Source organism: Protopterus annectens, chromosome 14.part0, assembly GCF_019279795.1.
Source record: "Protopterus annectens isolate FY-2018-M chromosome 14.part0, PAN1.0, whole genome shotgun sequence".
Classification (NCBI taxonomy): Eukaryota; Metazoa; Chordata; order Ceratodontiformes; family Protopteridae; genus Protopterus; species Protopterus annectens.
The window spans coordinates 859,677,332-859,704,009 of NC_056748.1; the positions used below are offsets into that span (position 1 = coordinate 859,677,332).

At 37.5% G+C, this 26,678-nt stretch overlaps 1 protein-coding gene across 2 annotated transcripts in view; it reads right to left on the bottom strand.

Moving 5' to 3' along the window:
* SPOCK2 (SPARC (osteonectin), cwcv and kazal like domains proteoglycan 2) overlaps positions 1 to 26,678 on the bottom strand; it is a 1,197,555-nt gene that overhangs the window by 367,179 nt on the left and 803,698 nt on the right. For both annotated transcript variants that reach the window (XM_044056622.1, XM_044056621.1), the window contains one exon: positions 22,429 to 22,543. In XM_044056622.1, coding sequence (XP_043912557.1) covers positions 22,429 to 22,543 — 115 coding nt within the window. The remainder of the gene's footprint in view (positions 1 to 22,428; positions 22,544 to 26,678) is intronic.

The following is a 26,678-nucleotide window of genomic DNA, read 5'->3' on the forward strand; positions in this document are numbered from 1 at the left end:
TTGCCTCCCTTGTATGGAAAGCTTTCTACATGGTCCACCTCATTAGTAAGGGTATCTCATCCATGGACAAGGTGATCATAACATCCCTGTATTCTTCCTTTATAAGACCGATTATTGAATACAATGCCCCTTTCAGCATGTACCGCGCAAAGCAGATGCAACAGCTGGACCATTACTAGGAAATCATTTTATCTAGCACAGCAAGTTACTAAAGCCATAACCTCTAGATCAAAAGAAATCATTGTTCCTCTGAACTCCTCCTTCATGAGGTCCATATCTGAATATAATGCCCCTTTTGCCATGCACCTATCCAGACTTAAAACCCTAGAAGAAAAATCTTAATATTTTATCACCAAAAAGCTCCCTCAGCTACACTGCATGACTAGAAGCTCTATTTTTCTACTCTTTCTTTTAAGGGCTTCTACATGGCAACTACCAATTGGACTTCAAGGTAGCAGATGACCCACCTGAATCTCATACACATTTGAAAAACTGGTAGCACCACAATAACTTTAGGGATCTAAATCTACATCATAAAATAAACAGAATCTGTTTGTGGGATCAATATCTTTCACAGAAAATCCCCCATCCACGGAATAAACTTCATCCCATACCAACAAAAGCAGCTGCCTAACTCTTCAAAAATAATCTGGATGAGTGGATGGGGATCCACGTATTAGTTGCGCCTCCATCCGTTATAGATAGGGAGAGTAAGTAGTGGGAATTGCAGTGGCTAGGCTACAAATGGTCTACTGAAGTGAATGCCTTCTATCTATGTATAAATATAAAAAACTATTCCTTTTGTTTTATTCCTGAACTTTGTTCTGTTTGGATGCTTTGTGAAATACTGTTTTTTTTCTTGTGTTTATGTCATCTGTTACATCATGTAGGCAAAGAAATAAAATTTCTTAAAATAAAATAAAATTAAATAAAGTCATAGTGGAGAACTGTAAAAAGGGGAAGAATCCAAGTATGGCATGGATTGACTACAAAAAAGCATTTGATAGTATCCCACATTCATGGATAAAAGAGTGCTTAAAAATGTGTAAGATATACTCTACACTGATCGCCTGTATTACAGTGACCATGAAACAATGACAGACCACTTTGCAATTAAGCCATGATAAAGGACAAATTATTATCCCAGGGATAAAAATTCAAAGGGGGATATTCCAAGGTGACTGTTTGTCACCGCTGCTATTCTACCTTGCCCTTAAGCCATTAAGCTGTCTACTTAACAGCTTAGGCCACGGTTATAATTTTGCTTCTAGAAAACAAAGTGTAAAGACTTCTCATCTTCTCTTTATCGATGATTTAAAACTGTATGGCTCATCAGATGAGGAACTGAAAGCATAACTGCAAGTTGTCAAAACTTTTTCAGATGATATAGGAATGCCATTTGGTCTTAATAAATGTGTAAAAGCAACCTTTAAAGTAGGAAAACTGCAACACCAGGAAAACATCAGTTTGGGACAAGATTGTGATATAAAAGAACTTGAACAAGAGGGAGTGTATAAATACTTAGAAATTGATGAAGGATCAACAGTGAAACACAAACAAATGTGAATAAAATTTAGGAATATTTCAGAAGATTTAATTTAATCTTGAAAACAGCACTGACATCTAGGAACAAAATTCAAGCTATAAACCAATTTCCTCTTCCTATTCTAACTTAAAGTTTTGGAGTGATTGACTGGCCCCAAAACGTGTTGAATAGATTAGATAGGAAAACAAGTAGGATGATTCATGCTCACCAAATGATTTATAAAAATCAGTGCATACCAAGATTACATATTCTCTGTTCTGAAGGAGGGATGGGCCTCCTTGAAATTGATTATATGTATAGATCTGTGATCATGGGAGTCCACACATATCTGCTGACCTCACAAGACCCAAACATAGTGAAAGTTTTGAAACATGAGGAGAATAAATCTAAGATGACTTCTCTGCTTAATTTATCAGAAGCATATCAGTGTCAAGCAGGAATGGAAATCAAACCAGAAGTGGACAAAAATCAGGCAGCAACTGAATGTGCCAAAAAACAAAAGAGAATATAAGGTGAAGAACCAGATTAGAAGGCAAGAAATGTGGAAAAAGCATAGTTGCAAGTATAGAAAACTTCGGGAAGAACCTCATGTTGATCAGGAATGAATGCAGAAATGGTTGAGGAGAGGTGAATTCAAACCAAGAGATGAAAGGTTAATATTGTCAGCCCAAGATAGTGGGTTACATACACATTGGTTTACAAAGTCCATTGAACATGTGGGAGAAACAGACAAATGTAGGTTTTTTAAAAGTGAATTGGAAACAGTCACACACCTTGTTGCTGCTTGCAATATACTAGTGATGGAAGGACTGTATACTGAAAGGCATAACAATGTGGCAAGACTGTTGCACTGGGGATTGTGCAAACATTACGGCATTGAAGAGGCTGAAAAACACTGAAAACGTGAAGCACAAAGTATCATACAAAATGATGGTTTATATCACATGGGCTCATCCATCACCAACAGTTCAAAAGATAGATGCTAGAAAACCAGATATACTGGTCCAAGAAAAGAAGACAAAAGGAGCACTGATCATTAAAATCACCACACCCAGTGACTATAGTGTCTTGCACACAGAGATACACAGAGTCATAAAATATCAGGGTCTGCAGGCAGAAATGAGAACAATGTGGAAGAAAGATATTCGGACAGTTCTGATAGTTGTAGGAGCAACGGGGCTTATAAAAAAGAATCTACAATCGTATTTAGATATGTTACCAATCTCACAGTAAGACGCTGTCAGGTTCAATTCTCAGCTTGAGCGTCTTCTGCGTGGAGACATGCATGAATGGACGTACCTTTGTTGAAGGTTGTGCATCAGGCCTGGCAAGTTGGTACGTAAAAATCAACTGCCAATCATTGGCGGACCGGAGTTCCGCTGTGGCGACCCCTAACTGGGAAAAGCCGAAAGACACAAACAAACAAACAAACCAATCCATATAAGTAATGCCATACAAATTGCAGAAGGAGTCTTTACTGGGCACATTGCTGGTGCTTTGATGAGCACTTTTGGCTGACATCAAAGACAGAAGCAATACTAATTTCATGAACTTTAATTATACTTTGACTTAGGAATGGGGTCCATTCCCGTCATAGTATTAGAAACCCAAAAGATTTGGAGAAATTAAAAAAATGCAAAGAAAGGTAGCTGCATCTCAAATATATATTACCATGAAACAATAGACTAATTAAGAGGTTTCCTACTGAAATGTTGACACTCGAAATTCTGAGTGCCTATAATCTGAAAAAAAACACCTCCCCGAAAACCAGGAGATAAGCGAATCTTGAAAAATTGTTCTACAATCGTATTTAGATATGTTACCAATCCATATAAGTAACGCCATACAAATTGCGGTAGGAGTCATTACTGGGCACACTGCGGGTGCTTCGATGAGCACTTTTGGCTGACATCAAAGACAGAAGCAATACTAATTTCATGAACTTTAATTGTGCTTTGACTTAGGAATGGGGTCCATTCCCGTCATAGTATTAGAAACCCAAAAGATTTGGAGAAATTAAAAAAGTGCAAAGAAAGGTAGCTGCATCTCAAATATATATTACCATGAAACAATAGCCTAATTAATAGGTTTCCTACTGAAATGTTGACACTCGAAATTCTGAGTGCCTATAATCTGAAAAAAAAACACCTCCCCAAAAACCAGGAGATAAGCGAATCTTGAAAATTGTTCTTTTTCTTTAAACTTCATTTTGCAAGGGGTGGCACCCCCATGTGGAGGACAAGCCACCCCAACTTACACATACCAATTCTGAGATTGCCATACCTTGGAGAAAAGGGATTATTCTGAGGAATGGCATTTTAGACTTAGTGTATGTAAGACCGTTCTTTCAGCCACTCAGTCTCCATATTTTGGTACTCACTCTAGCAGTCCTGACATTTTAAATGGTTATCTAATTAAGAACTTCCCTGCAGTTGGTTGAAGTGAAATTCTTCAAGCTTCATTTGCCAACTGGAAAAAAACCTGGAGAGTCAAAGCACCGATCTCTGCCTCCCATAGGAAGTTATTGCCAGTATGAGTTCTAAGTATGCACCAGCAATGGTTTACTTCTTTAGGGAGATTTCTCCCTTCTTTGAGTTGATGTGACCATGCAGGTGGAATATATAAATTCGGGGGTGGGGGAGCAGCTTGCCTTCCTTAAGAAAAAAAAAAAAACTTAAAAGTTGATTTTTTTCACCCTTCAGGTTTTCAGGCATTATATTTTCAGTGTTTTGGAAGGTCGAGTTGTGCCTTTCATTAAATAGTAAAACCATAATTAGTTTACTTCACTGCTTCTAGCTACAGAGCCAAAAAACATTCTTAATTTATTTGTTCATATTTAAGTACTGGGCTAGCTGCCCTTGTGGGCCATTTTAAAACTATCCAACTTCCCTTTTTCTTCTCAAAATTACCCATCCTATTTGGTTATAGGTTGGCCATACCCATCCCAAGGTTGATAATTATACATTAACACTAATGAGAATAACTCAGATCATACTACAGATACTTTTAGGGGACACATGCATGGAATAAAGCATTTAGGGACTGCCTCTGTTTATCAGTAGTACAGGGGGCAGTCATGGAGTATATTTTCTGTTTTCATATCAGTTGAGCTAAGTTGTGTGAATATGGACAGGGATGAACTTTGTTTTATGTACATGGGGAGTCTGTTCCACTTCAGCAGTATCCTCTGTAAGATATACCTGTCCCCCTGAACCATTCTGTTGATGTTGCAAAAAGGTACTTAAATAAGTATTTAGATAACTTAAATGTGTGCTGTAAGTCACAGATGACCACCATAACAGCATGGACAGATGGTGTGGTTGGGAGCTGCAGTTCAAAGTTTGAACAAAAACAATCTCTTCACATTTAGCGTTCATATGCACCAAAAATAGAAAACTCCACCCATTATAAATTACTTGTCTTTCTCTTTAATCTGGTCCAAACAGTGTCACATATGTGTACTGTGATGATGTGAGGTATTGCCATCTGTGTCAGGGAGAATAGGGCAGTGCATGTGTAACATATGCCAGCATGGTTAGCTTCAGTTTTGTACATAATTTTGTGTCATTTGGCTATCACACTGACTTGTACAGATGATTGTGTTAAAAATGTATCATCAGTGTTACTGTAACTGATTAAATGTTTATGTTTAAACAAAGAATTCGGGAAGGGAACAGTATAAGTTTTGAAATTGTTTTATAATTTTCAAATACTGCAATAGATCTTAGCAAAGCTCTGAGTGTGTATTGTACCAGAGTCAGGTGATCAAATGTGATGTCATTCCATAACCAGCACTGAGAGGCTGGAACTCACACAACAGCTTGTATTGTTTTGTTTGGAACATGATATAAAAATCTATGACAGTTATCACAGTTCACTTAGTTGAGTTCAGTTTAGTTAGAAGCTCATCACCTTGTCTTGTGGAAGTAGGCATCTCAGCAGCTAATCTTGCCTTGCTGTATTAATTTAGCTAGCTAGGGAACAGTTATTCTTTAGACAGTCAGGAAATACAGTGAGATTAGTTGAGTATTGTTTTTCTGCATCTGTTTGAATTTGTCCAACTGTGTTATTTTTATTTCTCCTGTGATTGAAACTCTGGTGTTTATTGTACTTAGTTATTTAGTATTCTCGTGTTTTCTTCTTTATTATTTATTAATAAATATGTTATACCTTTTATTACGGCTGGTGTTTTAAAGAATGCTTTTAACATCTTGAGAGTACTTGTGTTTATTTTAGTGACACGCTGGACACTCCAAAAAGCCTGGCTGCTTTGGTTACACTCTACCGTTTATGTTAGCATTGATTTTACTCTGTATAATTGGATCCCCTTGTAAGAGCCTGAGATGGGCAGAAGGGGTACAGTTAGTAAATCTGTACCATCCTTTCCCCGGAGAGGGAGAGAGAGTGTGTGTGTGTGTGTGTGTGTGTGTGTGTGTGTGTGTGTGTGTGTGAAAATCAAATACCCAGGTGTGGGTGTGTCAGTTACTTGGAACTGGGACACTGTGCTCCAAAGTGAGTCTTGTTTGGGATCTGGAGAATCAGAGAGTCTAGTCCTACAACAGGAGTGTGTTCCCTGTGTTCTCTTGGGGAACTGTGCTTTATGCAGATAGCTGCATCTGAAAAGGATCTATATAAAGAATTTGCAAATGGCTGCTTGTCTGACAACAGTGTCACAGACTACTCTCAAATGATTTAGGAATGAATGGGATCTGGAGGAAGAGAAAAAATGGGGACAAGAGTTTTCACATCAATAGAGAATAAATGGATGGTCGTAACAGTGGTTTGGCAGTTGGCAAGCATGAGGAGATGTAGAAAAAGCAGCTAGAAAAAATATATAAATTTAAGAGGAACATATTTTTTGGTACTTAAAACAACATTTATCCCATTATACAGTCTGCAGTTAAAAGAGGAGGAGGAAGAGGGATGGTTACATCAGGGGCAGTAATTCAAGCAAAGAAAAAAAAAAAAAATCTGTTTGAGTGTGACAGTAGCCATTAGTAACAGGTGACAAATTTCTGACACATTAGCTAGATACTTGGCCTGGAACTGCATTTCTGAAATCGAAGAAGCAATCAAATTAGCTACTGTTTTAAACTTAATATTCAAATAGTCCTAAAATACTATATTAGAGAACTTAATATTAAAATATTCCTAAAATACTATATTAGAGATGGCCTTTAATAAAAATAAAATTAAGGAAAGTTGTGATGATGTGAGCTAATGCCAGCTATGCCAGGAGGAGTAGGGTAGTGGATGTGTAACATAAGCCAGCATAGCTAGCTGGAATTTTGTAAAGAATTATATGTCATTTGTATATCAAACTAATTAGTACAGATGCTTGTGCTGAAAATGTACTTGTAAAGTTGCTTGTGTTAAAGAATGTACCAACAGTGGGTCCTGCTGGACAGACAAGAAATACACCTGTATGTCAGACTGTATTGTAACTGCTGAAGTGAATATATTGCAACTTAGGATACTGGAAGAGAAGAGAAGAGATTAATCTCAGCACAGCTAACTTTGAAAAAAAACCTGAAATTAAATGTACTTGATATAAGTCATAAAGAATACATATCACAGGTCTGAATGCATCCAGAGATGCCACATCTGTGAAAACAAGGAGCAGGAATTCTGCTGTATTGTCTTTAGTGGTGAACTAATTGCCACCCTGGAAGGGTGGAAGTTTTGAAGTGGTTGTATAGCTTCCAGATGCAGTGGCGGCTGGTGACTTCAAATCAAAGGGGGGGGGGCTGCAGGAGACAGCTGAATGGGTGGGGTCAATGGGAATGGGTCTGGCCAACTAGAAAGGGGAGGAGCTATGCTCAAAACCACAAAAACTGTAACTTTAATTAAATACTCTGCCCTGGGTGCCAAACCATCATTATGGGAGTCCAGTCAAGACAAAATGATGTGTAGAAGAAAAAACATATCTCAATCCATTGGCTGCATGACAGCTTACTTAATATCTAGATGGAAACAAAAAGGTTGTGAGGCATGAAAAATAAATTACTTTTTAAATACATTACTGGAATGCTAGTCAAAATCAAGTATAAGAATAACAAGCAGCACTCAACTCAAACCACTTCTCTTTGTACTGCAGTTCTAATTATAATTTATATTCAGCTTTATTAAAGTACCGAGTAACATGCTGAAAGTAGCAATCTCTGTGATACCCCCACTTGTAAAAATGTTTCTTATCCAAAAAAGATCTGCTGCTTGACAACAACTATCTACTTGTTTCATGGGGAAAACATGATCAAAGTAAAAAATGAAAAGCAAACAGGAAACAAGCTCAACATACATTGCTTAAAGGATTACTGCACAGGATATGGACCGCACATGATAGATTGGCATTCTGTTTAGTTTGCAGGTAAAGCCTGTAATGAGCTCTTAAAATAATGTAATCCTGTCCTTTATTACAAATACTGTCATATGCATTTCAATAACCAAGGCTTATATGTTATCTAGTTATGTAAGTATTCTCTGCATGGCAACAACAGAAAGGCTTTCAATATTGGCACTTCTTTAACAGTATGCTTATTAAAACTTACTTGCATCTTACAATCTCAGGCAAGCTTACCAGATGGTCATTAAAGCACTGCTACTTAAACACAGGGCAACAGGCACTTTCTGAATAATAATAAGCATAAATCAACAGTATAAAAATATGACAGAAATCAGAACATTCTGCAAAATCAAGGACAGATGAAAAGCCATTGTAGTACTTGTGTCTACCTTGGATGGAGGGATAGTCTGCACATTTACACTGCATAACTGCTCCTTGCCTTGCTTGGACACATCCAGAGTCACTACATGGGGGAGTGGGGTGCAACAAGTATGTCACAATTTGAAATGTCTCTGGCTAACTGCGATGGCCCTGATACATTTGTCATACCTCTCAACCTCAGAGCAAGAAATCTGGACAAAGCCATACATAGAAGGGGGACAAAGGCCCAAAAATAAGGACAATTTTTAAATATTGCTCTTATAAACTTAGAAAGATAATAGAATAGTAAGTCTTGCATTAGTATAAATTTTCTGAAGGGTATAAAATCTGAAACCGAAATGTCTATCATTATTTTCTAACTTCAGTCTTTAATGATTTGCCACTAATTTGCCACAAAAAAAACACAATTTTATGAAAAATGGACCAAAAATGTGATTCAAAAATATAAAATAGCCACACAATACAGCTGGGAACCTGTCAAAGAAGGGACACTTTTTAATATTAGTACTGCTAACTTGAGCAGCTGACAAAATAAAAGAATCTACATGCATTTCTGAAATAAAAGTAATCTATAACTGATTATTACAGTTATTTCTTAATTGTAAACCCTCCATGTTTTCTTCCAAAATTGCCATTTTGCGGTGGGATTATTAGGGGAAGAGCAACATTTTGAGCCAAAATCAGGGACAGTTGAGATGTTTGGATATGCCTAATTCTATAAAGCAATTTATTTGCATGTACCTCTCAACTTGTTAATGCAGGAAATCTGGACAAGGCCAAATATATGGGGGGCACATATAAACAGTACTAAAAATTGCTCTTGTATAAAATGAGACAGTTGATCGAATAACAGGTCTTGCTTTAGCATGCATTTTTCTAAAGGTTATGAAGTCTGAAACTCAGTGTCTGTCATTATTTAGAGACTTCATTCCTAAATGATTTGACAGAAAACCACAAATTTTATGAGGAACAAACGAAAAATAAGAAACAAAAATCTATTCATTCTGCAAAAATCTGGACAGTTGAGAGGTATAGTTCAGCCGTGGCTGTCTTTGAGTTTGCTGCCCTTCCCCCCTCACAAAATCATGGTCGAATGGAACCTCCCCCCTACAGCCATTCCAATGAACCATTACTTGACTATTTCACCCCATTTACTATAAACACTAATGTGCATACTGCTTTACTTCTGCGATGATTTGAACTTCATTTAAAAGTTTTATTTTGCATTTTACAGCACAAACACTAATATATATCATATCTGCTAAACAAAGCAATGCAGTCTCACAATGAGAACAGACTTAGCATTAAAACTTCTCTGCCCTTGAAAACTCACAATCACTGAAACAGCATTAAAACCTACATTCAAAGAAAATACATTTTGCCAGTGGCAGATTAACTTTGGGTTTGGGCTGTTTTCAAATCACAGGCCCCTTGCACACGAGACATACACATGCTCTTTCATACACCTTCCTGATTATATTAAATTATATTCCTTGTACAATAGAGTAGAGTTTTAGAGGGTGTTTTAAATTTATTGTTTTGAAATTTTTCCAGTTAACAATGGAACAAAATGCATGCACATGTAATGACAAAACTGCCCAATTCAGAACATTTCCATCATAAAAGTCTACTCAAACATCTACAGTCCACCAGTATCAGTACATATGCACAATCTGTGAAGAAGTAAAAGTCATCTAAATAATTCCACATTAAAGAAATCTGTAACTAATGAAGAGGTTGCTGCTAGCAAACAACTTTGTATTTCATTGTTTCATCTACAAATAAAGTGCCCGTTACCCTTGAGGAATAAATTTCCTATCTTACACTAAAAAAAATGATAAGCTAGCAATATCGCAATAGGGAATGGATGGCAAACTGATAACAGGTTCATAGTTACCAGGTATCTTCGCATCCACCCCTTTTGCAACACAGTACAGTATCAGAAATGCATCTATCTACTGTGGGAGTAGAACCCACAGCCTTCTGCATCAAAAGCAAGTATACTACCTGTTGTGCTATTAACAATGCAAGCAGGCTCAGCATAAGCAGTACTAAACATTTGCTCCCCTGCAGCTCTCAGCTCCTTGTAAAATCTACTCACTCAGTTGTATCTCTGAACTTTGCAGCACAAAGAAATCTGGAAAAAGCCAAAGTTTATTGTGGGGGGGGGGGGCAAAAGCCCAAAAACCAGGGACACATTTTAAACATTGCTTGTATAATGTTGGAAAGTTGCTAGAATAAAATGCTGTGTTACCACCATACATTTTACTGCCAAGCCTTAAACCCAGGACCCTGTGCAAAACAGTCAGAGCAACATATCATTATGCCAAATCAGCTGTTTTGTGAAAGAGGAAGACGGAAACTTAAATGGCTACCATTTAGTGAATTCAGTTCTCACCATAGCACAGCTGTCAACCTCTTAGCACAAAACACCTGAACAAAGCCAATAATGGGTGAATACAGCCCCCAAACATTCAATGAATTCAGTTCTCACCATAGCTCTCAATGTCTTAGCAAAAAACACCTGGACAAAGCCAGTAATGGGGGAATATAGCGCCCAAACATATTCAGTGAATTCACTTCTTACCATAGCTCTCAACCTTAGCACAAAACCTGGATGAAGCCAATAATGGGGAAATACAGTCCCAAAATAGGGACAAATTTCAAATATCCATCTTATACGCTTAGAAAATTGCTAGAATAAAAGCTTTTGTGTTACCATGCACTTTCTGAAGAATATGAAGTCTGATATTCAAATGTGTGTCATTTTTAACATGTTAACCAGGAAAGTCTGACTTGGAACAAAAGCTAATTTTTAGCAGATTCCCAGGGAGAAACACTCCAGACAGACACATGTGTTTGTAAGATGGGAGGACACAAAAACAGGGAGGGCATACAGACTCCACACAGAAGGTAAGGCACCCCAGCCAAGAATCAAACCAGAGAACATATAGCTGTCAGGCAACAATGCTACCACTGCACCAATGCACTACTGGCTTTGCAAGGACACAAAAATATAGAAACCACAGATTTTATGAGGAACAGAACAAGTATGAAGAGAAAATCTGCAACATTTTTACAGATGGTGGTAAGTAGGGAATTCAGGCTTTTGCCACCTGGGCCCAAGGTGTAGGGTTCAAGCCTTATTCTCTACCCACCACCATGTAGCACTTGGGGCATTTCACGCACACACACACACACACACACACACACACACACACACACACACACACACACACACCTGGGACAGGAAATCCTTCCACAGCTTCATTCATTGGAGCAGCACTGAATGCATCCTTATCCATCCACAGCTTCATTATGCCCACGAGATGTCCTTCCGTGATGAGACTCCCAGCCTGCCAACATTGCAGTCTGAGTCCGATCCCTTTCCTGTGACAGTCTATGCAGTTACAACTGCATAGACTTCTGGGATCTCTGCACTTGAATGCTTTCTTATCCAGACTGCTGCTCAGACAGTCTGTGCATGCTCCAGACTGTCTCAGCAGCAGTCCGGATATCGGACATGCTAGTGCGCATGCGCGAAAGTCCGCTATTTGTGATAGTTTTTTTTGTGTTTTATTTTATTTAGCTTTCTTTCTAATTTTACAGCTGGGGGCGCTGCAGTCTGGCAGTCCAATAGCATGGGCCGCCCCTGTGACCAGATGCTGTAACACATCTTAGCAAAGCTCTATGTGTGTGTATTGTGACACATATGTGCAAGATCCTGGCTCAGCTTCTAGTAAAGGGGGTAGTGTGGGAACCACAGAGTCAGGTGACCAGATATGATGTCATTCTGTAATCCAGTACTGAATTGATTCTTTAATACTAGCTGAGACAGAAGTCTCAGGGCAGTCTGTTTGTGAAACCTGATTAGAAAGTCCACTCACCCACATCACCTTGCCTTGCTCTATTAAGTAAGTAGGAAACAGTAATTATTTAGATCAGTCAGGGAAATATAGTGAGATTGGTTAAGTATTGTTTTTCTGTATATGTGCAAATCTTTCCATCTGTGTTATTTTTAATATTTCCTGTGACTGAAACTCTGGTGATAATTGTAAACAGATATTCAGTATATTCATGTTCTTTTATTATACCAAAGACATGCTGTAGGTGGATTGGACACTCCAAATTGGCCCTAGGTGTGAGTGTGTGTGCCTTCTGTGGAAGGTTGGGCGCCGGGCTGGCAACTCGACACTGTAAAAACTCCACTGCCAATCATGAGCAGACAGTTGATCCACTGTGGTGACCCCTAACCAGGAAAAGCTGAAAGAAGAAGAAGAAGATTAAATACATTTAAACTTTTCATTGTGGCTTGTCGTTTTAGAAAATATTTAACCTTTGAGAGTACTTATATATATTTAGTGGCACTGTGGCATCATGCTCCTGAAAGTCTTGCTGTTTGGTTAACATTTCCATTGGTATTAGTATTAATTTCACTCAGTATAACTGAATACCCCATTAAGAGCCTTAGAGTAGCTGGCTGGTGGCAGTAGAACTACCTTATAGCCTGGGCAAAGGTGGTAGAGTGGGTAATCTGTGCCAGCCTTTCCTAGGTGTGTGTGTGTCTGTAAAAATCAAATCTGAAAGAGTGTGTGTGTCAGCTACTTAGAACAGAGACACAGAGTTCCTTAGTGGTCAGTGTGGATTCTTATTTGAGGCCTGGAGAGAGAGAGAGAAAGAGTCCAGCCACAGGACTGGAGTGTGTTCCCTGTGTTCTCTTAGGGGAAATTGTGCTTGTTGCAGAGAGCTGCATCTGGAAATATTGTATGTGTGTCTACTTCCCTCAAAGTGAACATTCTTCCACTGGTGTGATCACTGGCCCAGAGAAGTGATGTCACAGAAGTAATTGCAAAAGATAGACTGGTGCTAACATTCAAAAATAGCATGAAATCACAGTATTCGCATTGCAAGGCAGTGGTGAGAAAAGATAACAGAAATGATCCTATCATTACAGGGCACTCTGTCACTATAACATTATGTCAGAGAAGTAGAGATGATATAAAGCAAAATCAGGCAGCACAGCAACCACTATCAAGCATTTTGTGCATACATGGGATTAATTCTTGGCTAGGCTTATAAGGGCCTCAGGCCCAATAGCCTAGTAACTTCCTATGATGCTATGATACTATAAAATTACAAAATAATAATAATCACTTAACAGTGATAGACAGACATTTGGTAATGCAGCTAATTTCAAGGCAAAATGAGAAGTACATTTTTGTTTTTTTTTTGAGTAAGGTAAGTCTTTAACTGGTTAGAAATACCAGCTACTTTAGATATAAATAAAACCCTCTAAGGCATTATTTCTTCAGTCATAGTAAGAGATAAAGGAATTATGAAAACATCTACCAACTTTTTGACTTACTTGTGCTAGTTAGTAAGTTTGCCACTTTTAATGCAAATTGCATAAAACTATGTCAAATGTAGTAATTTAGAAAATTGTATGTATGTTTTTGTAAAAGATTCACCTGACTTCACACAAGCTGAAAATGTGATCATTAAGCAATGTTTCAGTTGTGACTGCCTCAGCTTAGCTCATCAGCTGGGGAAAAGAAAGAGGTATTGCTTTGCTAATTCATAAAGACTTTCAATTTTCTTTGAAATGGTTGTATGCTTGTAATCAAGGCTGTATGTTTGCTGTTTCAGGATTAATAACAGGAAAACTGATTACTCTGGCAAGCGCACATTCCCTCTTACTTCATCATATAACTTACATGGAAAATGATTAAAAACATTTAGATTTTACTAAAGAAGTGCTTGTCTTAGAATTGCATTTTAATATAACTTATTGAAATAATTTCTTAGTGCACTCAATTAAAAGGATCTTGATTTGGCAATATATACATATTATATATATATATATATATATATATATATATATATATATATATATATATATATATATATATATATATACACACACACACCCACATATATATTTTTTGCCAAAAAAAAAAATATTTATATATATATATATATATATATATATATGGATCTACTTCATATGGTCGACATTTCAGAATGTCGACATTCATATGGCCGAGACCATATGATCGACGTTCAAAATGTCGACCATAGAACAAAAAATAAAAAACACAAAAAAACTTACCTTCATGCTGCTAGCAGGGGGTCTCTGCCCCCCTGTCGGAACTTAAATATACCAACTCTGTGATCGCACTACAGTGCGGAAGATGGAAATCTTTCCATTCCACACTTTATGGAGATGCCGGTTCTGCATGGTTGACATTTCAAATGTTGATCATATGGCCTTGGCCATATGAATGTCGACCATGTGAAGAGACCCTTATATATATATATATATATATATATATATATATATATACACACACACACACACACACACACACACACACACACACACACACACACACACACACACACACACACACACACACACACACACACACACACACACACACACACACACACACACACACATGTATGTTTAGTAAGCTCTGTGAGTTTTTGCATTTTAAAGATATTAAAAGACCTGGCAGAATTTAAGCTATGTCACTATTAACATATGTATGTATGTCTTTGAGAAATAATTTGCAAAGTACAATAGTCAACATAGATATGTTTGATTGATCTTAAGTAAGTTTGTTGTTTGCCTTTGCTGGATCATTCATTTCTATGGGTAAGTGATAAACTACGTACTCTGAAGTTCTGGAGGTTTCTTCATTTTTAATAGAGCATCCAGAACTAACACAGTGAATGAAAGGAAGTATGAGAAGAATTAAAGAGAAAAAAAAAAGCTTCAAAGTCAGCTACATTTATCTGTTGCAATGGATGCAAATTATGTTCAGTAGATATACTTTTATGCATTCTCTGGTTCAATCCTCAGCTGGGGTGCCTTCTGTGCGGAGTCTGCATGTCCTCCCTGTGGTCGCTTGGGTTTCCTTCGGGTGCTCCAGTTTCCTCCCACATCCCAAAGACATGCTGTAGGTGGATTGGGCACTCTAAATTGGCCCTATGTGTGAGTGCATGTGTATGTGTGTGTGTGTGTGTGTGTGTGTGTGTGCCTTCTGTGGAAGGTTGGGCATCAGGCTGGCAACTCGGCACTGTAAAACTCCACTGCCAATCATGAGCGGACAGGTGATCCGCTGTGGCAACCCCTAACTGGGAAAAGCCGAAAGAAGAAGACAAATATATACTTTTATGCCTTATAATTAAGTACAGAATGGAATTAATACAGAATCTAAATGCCTTTTGAGACAGGTTGAAGCATTTATTGCTAAAAATTCTAAACTACACAATCTACTAACAGTAGAATTGAATATGTTAATAAAGAAGGGCAGTCTACACAAGAAATGTTGGGCTTTAGGACAGAAATGGCTTCTGACAGATTAAGGCAATATATTATGAAGAGACAAGAAAAGCTACTTACTTTTGAACTTATGCATATTTTTAAAGACACTGGCTAGATATTTTCAGAATCTAAAGTCTTCTACTGAAATTCTGTAAGTTTTGAAAAAGTTAAAATTCAACCATTATAAAAAGAAAATGCAGATTTTTATGGATCTCCTCTTTCCAAGAATGACAGTTTAAAAACTATGAATAACATACTTAAAGATAAATTGTTGGGCCTGAACAGCATTTAGGTTTAGCCTGTTTTTCTGTAGTGATTTCTGGACTGTTCAGTGATGTTACAATGAACCATAAAACACATTTTTCCAATAGAATAAGTTTTATATCTTTAATCCTACGATAAGCCACATTTGCACCTTCTGTAGATTTAATACATTTGCTAAATTCTGATTGTAAGTTTTACATGAAAATTGGGACCAACAGAATTTACAAAATGTTACCTAATATTAGAACTCTTGACAAAGCATATTTTTTCCAAGGCAGACAAGCTTCTGGATACTGCAAACCAAACATTGGCTCACTTTTTGGTAAGGAATGACCAGTGTCTTTCATAAAACAAAGTACAGAAGGGAACAAAACTGTGTTGTCCACTGCTGCCAAGTCTGTTTGCTATTGTCATGGATTCACTTATGTAATACTTAAAAGTGGATTAAAAAAAAGAATTGGTATCAGAGGCATATGTATAAATCAGTGCTATTCAGTAATGATCTAGTAGTGTGTCTACCCTTCCTTTATCTGGTAGGTAAAAAAAAAAAAAAAAAAAATTGGTAATGTTTCATTTACAAAGTAAATATAGCAATGGCAAAGGATCAGAACCAGATCAAGTACAAGGCAACCTAATTAGTTGCCTAGGGCCTGGTGCTGGCTGGGAGCTCGATTGGCTTTAAAAACAATGTCATCCATCACTTTAAAAAATTAAAGCACTTAGTACACTATTATGTGGAGTTTTTGTTCAATAAAACAGTGGATTGAAGGAGTGTTCATGATGATTTTTACACTTCAACAGTATCACTGTTCAGCAGCTGCTTTTGACAGCTTTAGCATCACTTGGTTGTTTCCACTGACTTTTTCTTGGGTTGCGGTCTTACTTTTCATCAAGTATGGGAGATTTGAGTTTTGCTGACCAGCATCAGTGAGATTCCACCAGCTTGGAAGGTTACAAAGGACTAGAATTCAATGAAATTGCAGAAGCGTATTACAAGTGAAGAAGCTACATCAGAGAGACTCCTCTAGGAAGGCAGCAGCTTCAAGTGAGTGCATGGAACACTGTGTGTGTGTGTGTGTGTGTGTGTGTGTGTGTGTGTGTGTGTGTGTGTGTGTGTGTGTGTGCGCGTCTGAGAGTATGTGTGAAATTCCCAGTTAGGTGGCACTCTAATTCAGAAGTGTAGCTGGCTTAACCAGTGCCCTCTGCTGGTCCAATGAACTAGCAACTTGGACTTCTACAAAGAAAGGGCCGTATTCAGGTACAGGATCTACTGAAGTATAGAGGCCAATCAAGTACCATCTCTGTGCCCTACTCCAACCCTCCTTCCTCTCATTCTAGTAAGAAATCTTTTTTTCTTTTAACCTGTAGCAAATCGCTTACTACAAGTGTAGCAAGCAGTTGCTAAAGCTTATACCCCACATAATGAGTGACAGTGATCAGGTTTTAATTTAGAAAAAGATTTTTTTTTTATTTTTAAATGGTAGCAAACTGCTTGCTACAAAGTAGCAAGAAGCTGCAACAGTTTAGACCACACAGGGAGCACTACAGCACTCAGGCTTGATCACATATGTAATAATGGCTTTTAAAAGCTGGTATGTGTTAAAGAGCAATAGGGATTGGCAACTGTACACCCAAGAGTTTGCATCTAATGCAGTTGTCCCTATCACCCTGCCTGAGCTAAGCTACTGCTCTAGCATACCTCTCAACCTCTTAGCATCAGAAATCTGGACAAAGCCTAAAATAATGTGGGGGGGGGGGGCAGAGGCCCAACAATAAGGACAGATTTTAAACATCACTCTTACAAATTTAGAATGTTGCTAGAACAACAGGATTTTCATTAACATGCATTTTCTTGAAGGATATGTAGTCTGAAATTCAAATGTATGTCATTATTTAGTGACTTTAATCCTTAGTGACTTGTTTGAAAACCACAAATTTTATGAGGAACATACCAAAAATATGAGACACAAATCTGGACATTCTGGAAAAATCTGGACAGTTGAGAGCTATGCGCTCTTGTTAAGTGAATTACTCGGAGTCAAACCTTGAACCTTAAGCATAGAAGGCAAGAACCTTAGTCCTCCACACCAACCGTCAGGTCACCATTAACTTTTTTTTTGTAAGTCATTAAGAATCACAGTCTGTCAATGTTAGTACATAGTTTTGTAGTTTGAGGTGCAACAATCTAGCAGTGGTACTTAGTGGTACGCAAATTGTTAAAGGGCTTCTTCCTGTAGTACATGATTTGATTCCCACAGTCTTTATTTGTCTTCTGTGTGAGTCTGCCAAGTTATTTTATCAGACAGTTTTCCTGGGCTGCTCCTGAAAATGTACACTTGTGGGCTGTCCCAGGTTATTTGTAAATTATTATACACATTTGTCATTTGAATTACTGCACCATTCACATAGATGCTAATTAGTACTTCATTATATGATATTTGAGAATGAATCCCAACAAAGTTTGTGTAGCTTAATGGGTTGCCAGATCCATTTCACTAAATGTGCGTTTCAAGGGAAGAGAATTTTACAGTTTCTCATACTAAGTCTGTTTTCAATGTGAGAATGTTTGTTTTGTATTAGAAAATACCTATTAATGATTTTTTTCTGTAAAATCTGAAATAAATGTTTTAAATGAAATCCAATCTTCTGTGATAATTGCAAAAGTAAAAAAAAAAAAAAGTATGTAAACTGACAGGTCTGAGTAGTGTTCATGCTAATTGTGGAGAGACAGACAAGTAATGGGATTTCAGTATGACTGATGGGGGCCTGATTCATTAACTAGTACAGTACCACATCTGTGCATTTGTGTTGATTCTGGAGGTGTATGCTGCAAGAATACAGCATTATAAGCCATTCAAGTAAGTTGACCTGTACTGAGTGATGTCATATTGGATAGCTATTCTTGATGACAGAAAAGACATAATGAGGTCAAAAATGAAATATATGTGTCCTATAAACATGTAAGCCCAACCCCCCCCCCCAAAATAGAATGTCATATGCAGTAACATTTCTGAGTTTTGTATGACTTTTGGGTTGTTGAACAAAAGCTGCTGCAGTATTTATGTTATCCTTAATTATTTGCTTTATTCTACAGATTGAATTAATTCATTAATAGGCCTGCATTGTGTAACAGAGGCTAAACATGTTGCATTGTAGTAGACTACCCATGTTGCATATAATAACATATTTTTGTAGTACCTTCTTTACAGCCTCCAGCAACTACAAAGGGGTTAACATTTGTCAGGCCATACAGACTGAATTCTTTGGAGCACTGAACAGAACAGTCTCATCTTTAGCATTCATTATGTAGTCATTGTTGCATGTTACTATGAAGCAGTCTTCTCTACAAGATGGAATGTTAAGAATTTCAGCATTTAGTTAAAAACTGTTACTCTGTCAGTTAGCACAGAGGACTAAATCTCTCACTCATTGATTAGCTACTTCTTTGTGCAGGGTTTGCATCTTTCCACCTTCTTTTACCTACTGTGTGCCAAGTCACTTAATCAGACAGTGGTTTAAGTAATTCGAAATTCAGACTAGGGTCCATAATGGTCTCCAGGACTGAATTCCTAGTGACTATGAACCTGTTGGCATTGTTTGCTATACATTACATATTAGATAGCTGATCTAGTTCTGAAAATGGTATGGCAGTATCACTAGCACGCCAATTTTTAATGTAACCTGGGCAATTTATTCTTCAGGCCAGCAAGTGCTGCATTTATTGATGAAGCACTGAAATACAAAGCTGTTTGCCAGAAGCAACCTATGCATTAGTAATATTTCTCTTTAATGTGGAATTATTCAGTTAACTTTTACTTCGGCAGTGACTGTGCACATTCAAAGTCAAAGTCAAAATAAATGTTATTGTCATTCAGATTATAGAATTTGTGCATCACTGAACAAAATTTTGTTACTCCTTCTCAAAGTGGGGGCATTTTCACACATAGACAATCTGTATTACAACAGCTGCTACTGACATGACATACATTATTGTTAGACTCTTAACTAACTATATATAAAAATTGCACAGAAAGGAGACATTTGTGTGGTAATCATTACTGCACATTTAGGATTGCATTAGAATATGAATTAAGAGAATCCCAGTGGGATTATTGCACCAAAGTTATTGCACAAAAATATGTGATATTACTGTTGGAAATCCCAAAAGCCTTTTCAGAGTTCAAAGTTTGACATAGTGTTGAGTTAATATGAGTTTAATAGTCTAATGGCCTGTGGAAAAAAGCTCTTGTTGTATCTGTCTGTTTTTCATCTCATACTGCAGTAGCGTTTACCAGAAGATAAATAGGTGAATAGTCCATGGCCAGGGTGGAGAATGTCTCTGATAATCTTGCTAGCCCTTCTGAGGCATTGCAACAAGTGTAATTCTTGGATGGCAGGGAACGTAGCTCCAATTACTTTCTCTGTTACCTTAACCACTTTGTGTAGCGTCTTTTTGTCCAAGGTGGAACTGTTATCATACCAGGTTGTGAGACTGTTGGTTAGTATACTCTCTATGGTACCTCTGTAAAAGATAGTAAGGACTGGAGAGGGGAGGTTTGCCTTTTCATGTTTCGCAGGAAACGAAGCTGCTGCTGCACTGTCTTTACAATGGCAGTAGTATTAATGGCCCATATTAGGTCATCTGTGGTATGTACCCCCAAGAATTTTGTGATTTTCACTCTCTCTACTATTTTATTGTGGATTGTTAGTGGAGAGTGTGTTTTATGCCTTCTTTTGAAGTCAACAATGATCTCTTTGGTCTTGTTCAAGTTTAGTGAGAGATTGTTGTTGCACCAGACGATGAGTTGACCAACTTCCTCTCTATATGCTGATTCATCATTGTTACTTAGGAGACCTATAACAGTTGTGTCATCTGCAAACTTGATGATGTAGTTCAAGATGAATTTGGCTATGCAGTCTTGAGTCAACAAGGTGAACAAGAGCCCTGAGGAACCCCAGTGTTCATAGTGATGCTCTCGGAGGTGCTATTTCCAACACGTACTGTATGAAGTCTGTCTGTGAGGAAGTCCAATATCCAATCATATAGGAGTGTGTTTATTCCCAGTTGGTCAGGTTTATTTATCAGGTGTTGGGAGATAACTGTGGTGAAGGCAGAGCTAAAGTCTATAAACAATATAAGCACCTACCTATTCTAAGTGCCATTGAAATAAGATCTTCTGTGGAGTGATTTGGTCAATATGCAAACTGGAATGCATCTAAGGATGCAGGGAGACTGGATATTATATGGTCCTTGACCAGCCTCTCAAAGCACTTCCTTACTATTGAGGTGAGAGCAATGAACGAAAGTCATTTAGGTCTAAAGGTGTGGACTTCTTTTGGATAGGTATTATAGTTGTAGTTTTAAAGCATTTGGGTACAATACCCTGGCAATTTCATGTAGTTCATTAAAAGCTACCAATAAGGTACATGTAGTTTACTTCTTCATAACAATAAGGAATGTAGACAGTCATCAAAATTATTATAACTGCTGGTGGAGGTGAGGGTGGGAAGGCTTTCTTTGGATGACTGTGCAGGACTAGTGTTTGTGTGTGTCTGAATTAAGTTAGAATACTTTGGCTACTGTGTTTGTGTGAAACAAATTTGAAATATGTGACTGAGCATTATTATTTTATGAGTGAAATATTCTGAAATGGGTATTTTTGTTATTATTGGTTCATACATTTTGTTTCACTGCTTGCTGGAAATGTGTTCAAAACTACACATTTAAAACACAGAAATGTTGCTGTATTAAACAAAAAGCATAATTTAAAAAATCAGATGAATGGAAGAACACGTGTATTTATGCATAGCCTTAAAAATGTGTGCAGGGGCCAAGGGTATGAAAACAGCCCAAGGCCTAAAGTACACTTAATCCAATGCTGGCCAGATGCATTTTCAATGAATGTGAGTTTCAATGTATTTACAATGAATGTGAGTTCCAAGGGAAGAGAAGTTTACTGTTGCTCATGCTAAGCCTTTTTTCAATCTGTGATTGTTTTGTTTAGCAAATGGCCATCAGTGTTTGTGCTAGGAAATTTGAAATAAAGGTTTTAAATTAAAATCCAAATCTCTGTAATCATTGTAAGTTTTCATGGCAAGCATTACATCTAGGTTTTAATGTAACACAAGTGCTGCAGGCAAATGAACATATGTGGTGATGGGGTTATTGTTTACTTATTTTCCTGATGCTGGAAAGTATTTGTACTCAAATGTGTCCTTTAGTCTCTTCATCATCAGTTCACTGAGCACTTAAGAATGGCACCCAAAAGATTTATTCTGAGTTAAAGGTCCTGCAGTAGACAAAGGGAGACAGAGAATCTTACTGTTCTAAGGGGTTTTAAGAGGTATTTTAGAACTATATCTGCCTCTCTGGGTCTGCTGACAACTTTACTACAGCACGCAATTATGTGTTTGTGTTGCATTCTTAAATACAAATGCACAAATCTCTAGCAGCTATATACTTGTAAACAACCTATCAATGAAAAATATTTGTCTGAATTAAGCAGCAAAAAATATACTTTTAACTAAGACAAGGCTATTGAAGATATCAGGCTTTGTTCTTACCGTGGAAGCATAGGTGTGTCCATCAGAACCACAGACTGCAGCAGGCTGTGTCACATGGCATGGCTTGCAAGGGCCTTCCTTGTTTCCATGCAGCTTCTGGGCTGGCAACTTTATTCTTCAAAGGAGAAAGAAATCAAGAAAAAAAATAAATAGAGAATGGATGCAAAGGTATGGATAGTAAAATACTACTGTGTTCACCATATATTATTACTTCATAATTTAAATCTTCTCTCCCAATCTCCCTTACTATCGAGCTGTTACTGTGGCAATAAAAAAATCCGATCAGTGATCTGTGGGAATGAACTTAACAGCACAAAAAAGGAATACTAAAAAGGAAGGCCTGAAATACAAAATGCTGTAGCTTTGCCCTGATCTTTGCACTTACTACTTTCTTTTTGCTTTGGTTAAGGTTTTTCAAATATATTAATCTCCATACAACTTAATTGTATCATGCCTTGTGTGTTATATTTCCATAAAAGTGAAGTAATACTATCTAATCATTTCCTTTCAGTCTCTTACCAGCATTCCAGTGAACTTATAGTTTTCTTTTTTCTTACTTTCTAAAATCAACCTTGTCTAACTTCATAAATGTTGACTACATAAAAAGAAAGTAGAAATTAATCACAAGGGTGTATACTGTCTCAGCATGTTTGCTCTGTGAAAATTCACCATCAAAAGTCAACCAGTCAAACCAAAGGAATGAATACTAACATGGATGCCGCAAGAGAGGCAAGTCCATTATTGCTTGTTTTTCAGATTCACAAAATAGGAAATAAGCACTGACATGGGTACTGTGTATGTGTATGTGTGTGTGTGTGTGTGTGGGGGGGGGGGGCAGAGGGTTTCAGCTCATTACCTAAGTCTGATAATACTAAACATAATACTTTTCTTTCTCTGAGCTGCCGTTCAGTGAACCAGTGACTCAGTGAAGGGCATGTCTCCTATACAGTTAACACTTGTTCAGCAATATAACAGGTAACACAGAAAGATTTAGCATATGCAAAGAAAAACTTTTTAATCAGTTACAGCCATATACATCATTTAAATAGTGAGCTTCAGTCATGGTTGTGACAGTTTTTACTTCTTACCATTTAATTGTGAAACAGAACATTATTACGCAGTCACTGTGAGAGACATCGCTAAGGTAATATAACTGCAGTACTAGTCACTGTGAGAGACATCGTTAAGGTAATATAACTGCAGTACTAACTTTTAGTGCGTAACTGTTAATAAGTAATGGCAGGCGGTTAGGTTCCTAGGGAGGGTGGACTGGGGCAGATGTGAGGTAGTGCTATCATTCTAGTTAGAGTAGATGATGGATACACACACAAGGAATATTAGTGGTCCCGCCCCAATTCCACAGCCACCGCACATATCCTCACTTATATAATCACCTCTCTCCGCCCACCTCTTTACATAAATCACTCAACCTTTAAAGGCATACTTGCCTTTTACCCTTCTTGCACAAATCTCCTTCTCCATTTAATCTGCTAGTCATCTGCCCTCTATTCACACACATCCACACTACATTTCTCCCTCATTATTCTGTCAATTAAAATGCCAGCGTGAGCTTTCCCTCTTACCTTTAATTTCTTTCAGCTCATCTACTTGCACATTCTTTCTCACTACCCAACTCATTCCTTTCTTACCACTTTGTCATTTCACTTCCAAACCTCTGTCAATGTCATTACTCTCACAACTTCTCTTCAAGAGTGTCTTCTCCACACTCATTCCTTTCACTCAAATATCTCTCATGTTATCACTGACTACACTACTCTCTCTCTCTTCCTTGATAATACTCATCAGTACTACAAGCAAACACATTTTAATCACTCTCAAAAACATCATCTGACTACCCGACTCTGTATTAGCTATCGTGCACTTAGCCCTCCAGACTTCTTACTAAATCTCCACCCATTAGGTCCTCTATCTCACCTCACAATGATGCTAACTCATTTGCTACTTATTAGTCACTCACTACACTGACTCACCTCACTACAGTGAATCCATCTCCTCTCAGTTCTGTGCTCATTTTATTCAGACAGTTCTTTCCTTGATCGAGGACCACCCCACTTCCTTCCAGCTTCCTCCTATTCTTGTCATTTAGTTTTCACTCTGCCCCCACCTCAGTTTTAAAAAGAAAACAACAACCCAAGCTGCTAATAACCTTCTCACCAAATATCTAAAAAGTGCTGCAATAGCAATAGCCTTTCCGGTCTCCACTCCAGTCAACCAGTCAATATTTGAGAATTACGTCCCCTCCATCTGAAGGAGAAATTCTTTATAATACCCCTTCACAAAGGGGGGTACATCAACTGAACTAACAAACTATGGACCCATTGCTGTCTTATCACCTCTCACAAATATTCCTGAGAATATCCACATACAGCTTATCCAAAATATAACTAAGCATAACCTCCTCTCCAAGACTCAGCATGGGTTCAGACCCAGCCATAGCGTTACTACTACTACTCATCTCAACTTCTCCAACATAGTAAACCAAAACAAGAATGACAGTAACCTAGTTTCCTTTCTTGCCCTTTATCTATTCAAAGCATTAGATACCGTATCCCACCCAAAGTTCCTTTCTGAACTTACAACCCTAGGTCTCGGCACCCCCCCCCCCCAGTTTCACAGCTATCTATCCAATCATCAGCAGGCAGATAAATAGCAACAAAATCTCTCACCATTTCTATCAGTCTCTGTTGATGTCCCCAAAGGTCAGTGCACGGCCCACTCTTATTTAATATTTTCATAAATAAACTCCATACCACTACTGATCTTGCCACTTTTTTACAATATGATAATGACTCAACTCTTATTTGCGCTGCTCTGTTCCTAACAAAATTACAGGAGATCACCCAATGCTCCTTTACTACCACTGAATCCTGGTTTAAAATTTCTAACTTGCTTCTCAGTCCCAGACAGCAAACTTATGTTATCATCCCAAAATAGTACCTTAAACCAGAAAACACACATTTTATATTATCTCAAATAATAACACTAAAATAGAAACTGTTAGGCAAACGAGGATACTTGGAGTCACAGTCACAACTGATGACAGCCTCAGTTTTGATTATCACATAATTTATTCCATCAAGAAGACTTACCAAAACTTTGGCTCCCTCTTTGGGCACAAGCAATACCTGACAAATACTGCTGGGATTACCTTAGCATTAACCTGCATCCTTCCTTTATACTACTATATGGTTCCCCTATTCCTACAAACATCAACACTACCTTTAAAACTAAACTGACCTCTGCTACTACAAAATAACTAAATTTACAACTAACCTCCCTAACAAAACACATCACTTTGTCATACTTAAACAATTAAACTGACTCAAATTACCAAACCAGCTTACCTACATATAATCACTGCCCACAACCTCTCATGTTCTCTGAATAAATGCCCAGCATTACAAAACAATCTGCTCTGTTATTTTCCTACTAGAGACCTTCACTCTACTAACAAACTCCTACTATGTATCAATAAATCATTAAATACCACTGGAGACTCACTCTACAGACTCACTCTACTCCCACTATGTGTCAAAACTCTAGAATGTAATCTCTACATACTTAATTCAGATGGATAAGATTATCTAATTCAAAATCTTGCTTAAACAGTACCTAAAACAATGCTGGCTCTGGTCTTCCTGCTCACCTGTCTAGGTCTTCTTCCCATATCTGTATTAATCAACAACCCTAGCAACTCTTTACATTCAAACCTACCTACTCCATATTACCTCATAAAATCTCATTAACTCTCACACTGTCAGTTTCAGACCATCTTTTTCCCTCGCTAGTCACTAAATCTTCATTGTCTGTCTTTCCTACCATTTCATCAACCTACTTTTTCTTTCATTCTTAATGTTAAATTAACTTACTACTATCTTTATCTGCAGTTACTACTACCCCAAAAAAATTCTCAGTTCTATTTCTTTACTTCCATATATACTGTTTTTCTTTGTATTTTCACTCTGATAATGCTTATTTGGTACTTGCTTTTTTTACTACTTCCAGTACATGTAATCCCTTTATTTTCATGCAAAAATGATATACTGTTCATGTAACATGTACTGCACATATAAAAATGTTTTTTTTTATATATATATAAAATCTGAGGTCTAGCTGTGGAGCTTTTCTCTTGGGCCCCTGTTAAAATTGTTTTTTGCTTAGTCTGATGTTCCTGGTCGGCAAAGACAGATAGATAGATAAACAGATAGACAGATAGATAGATAGATAGA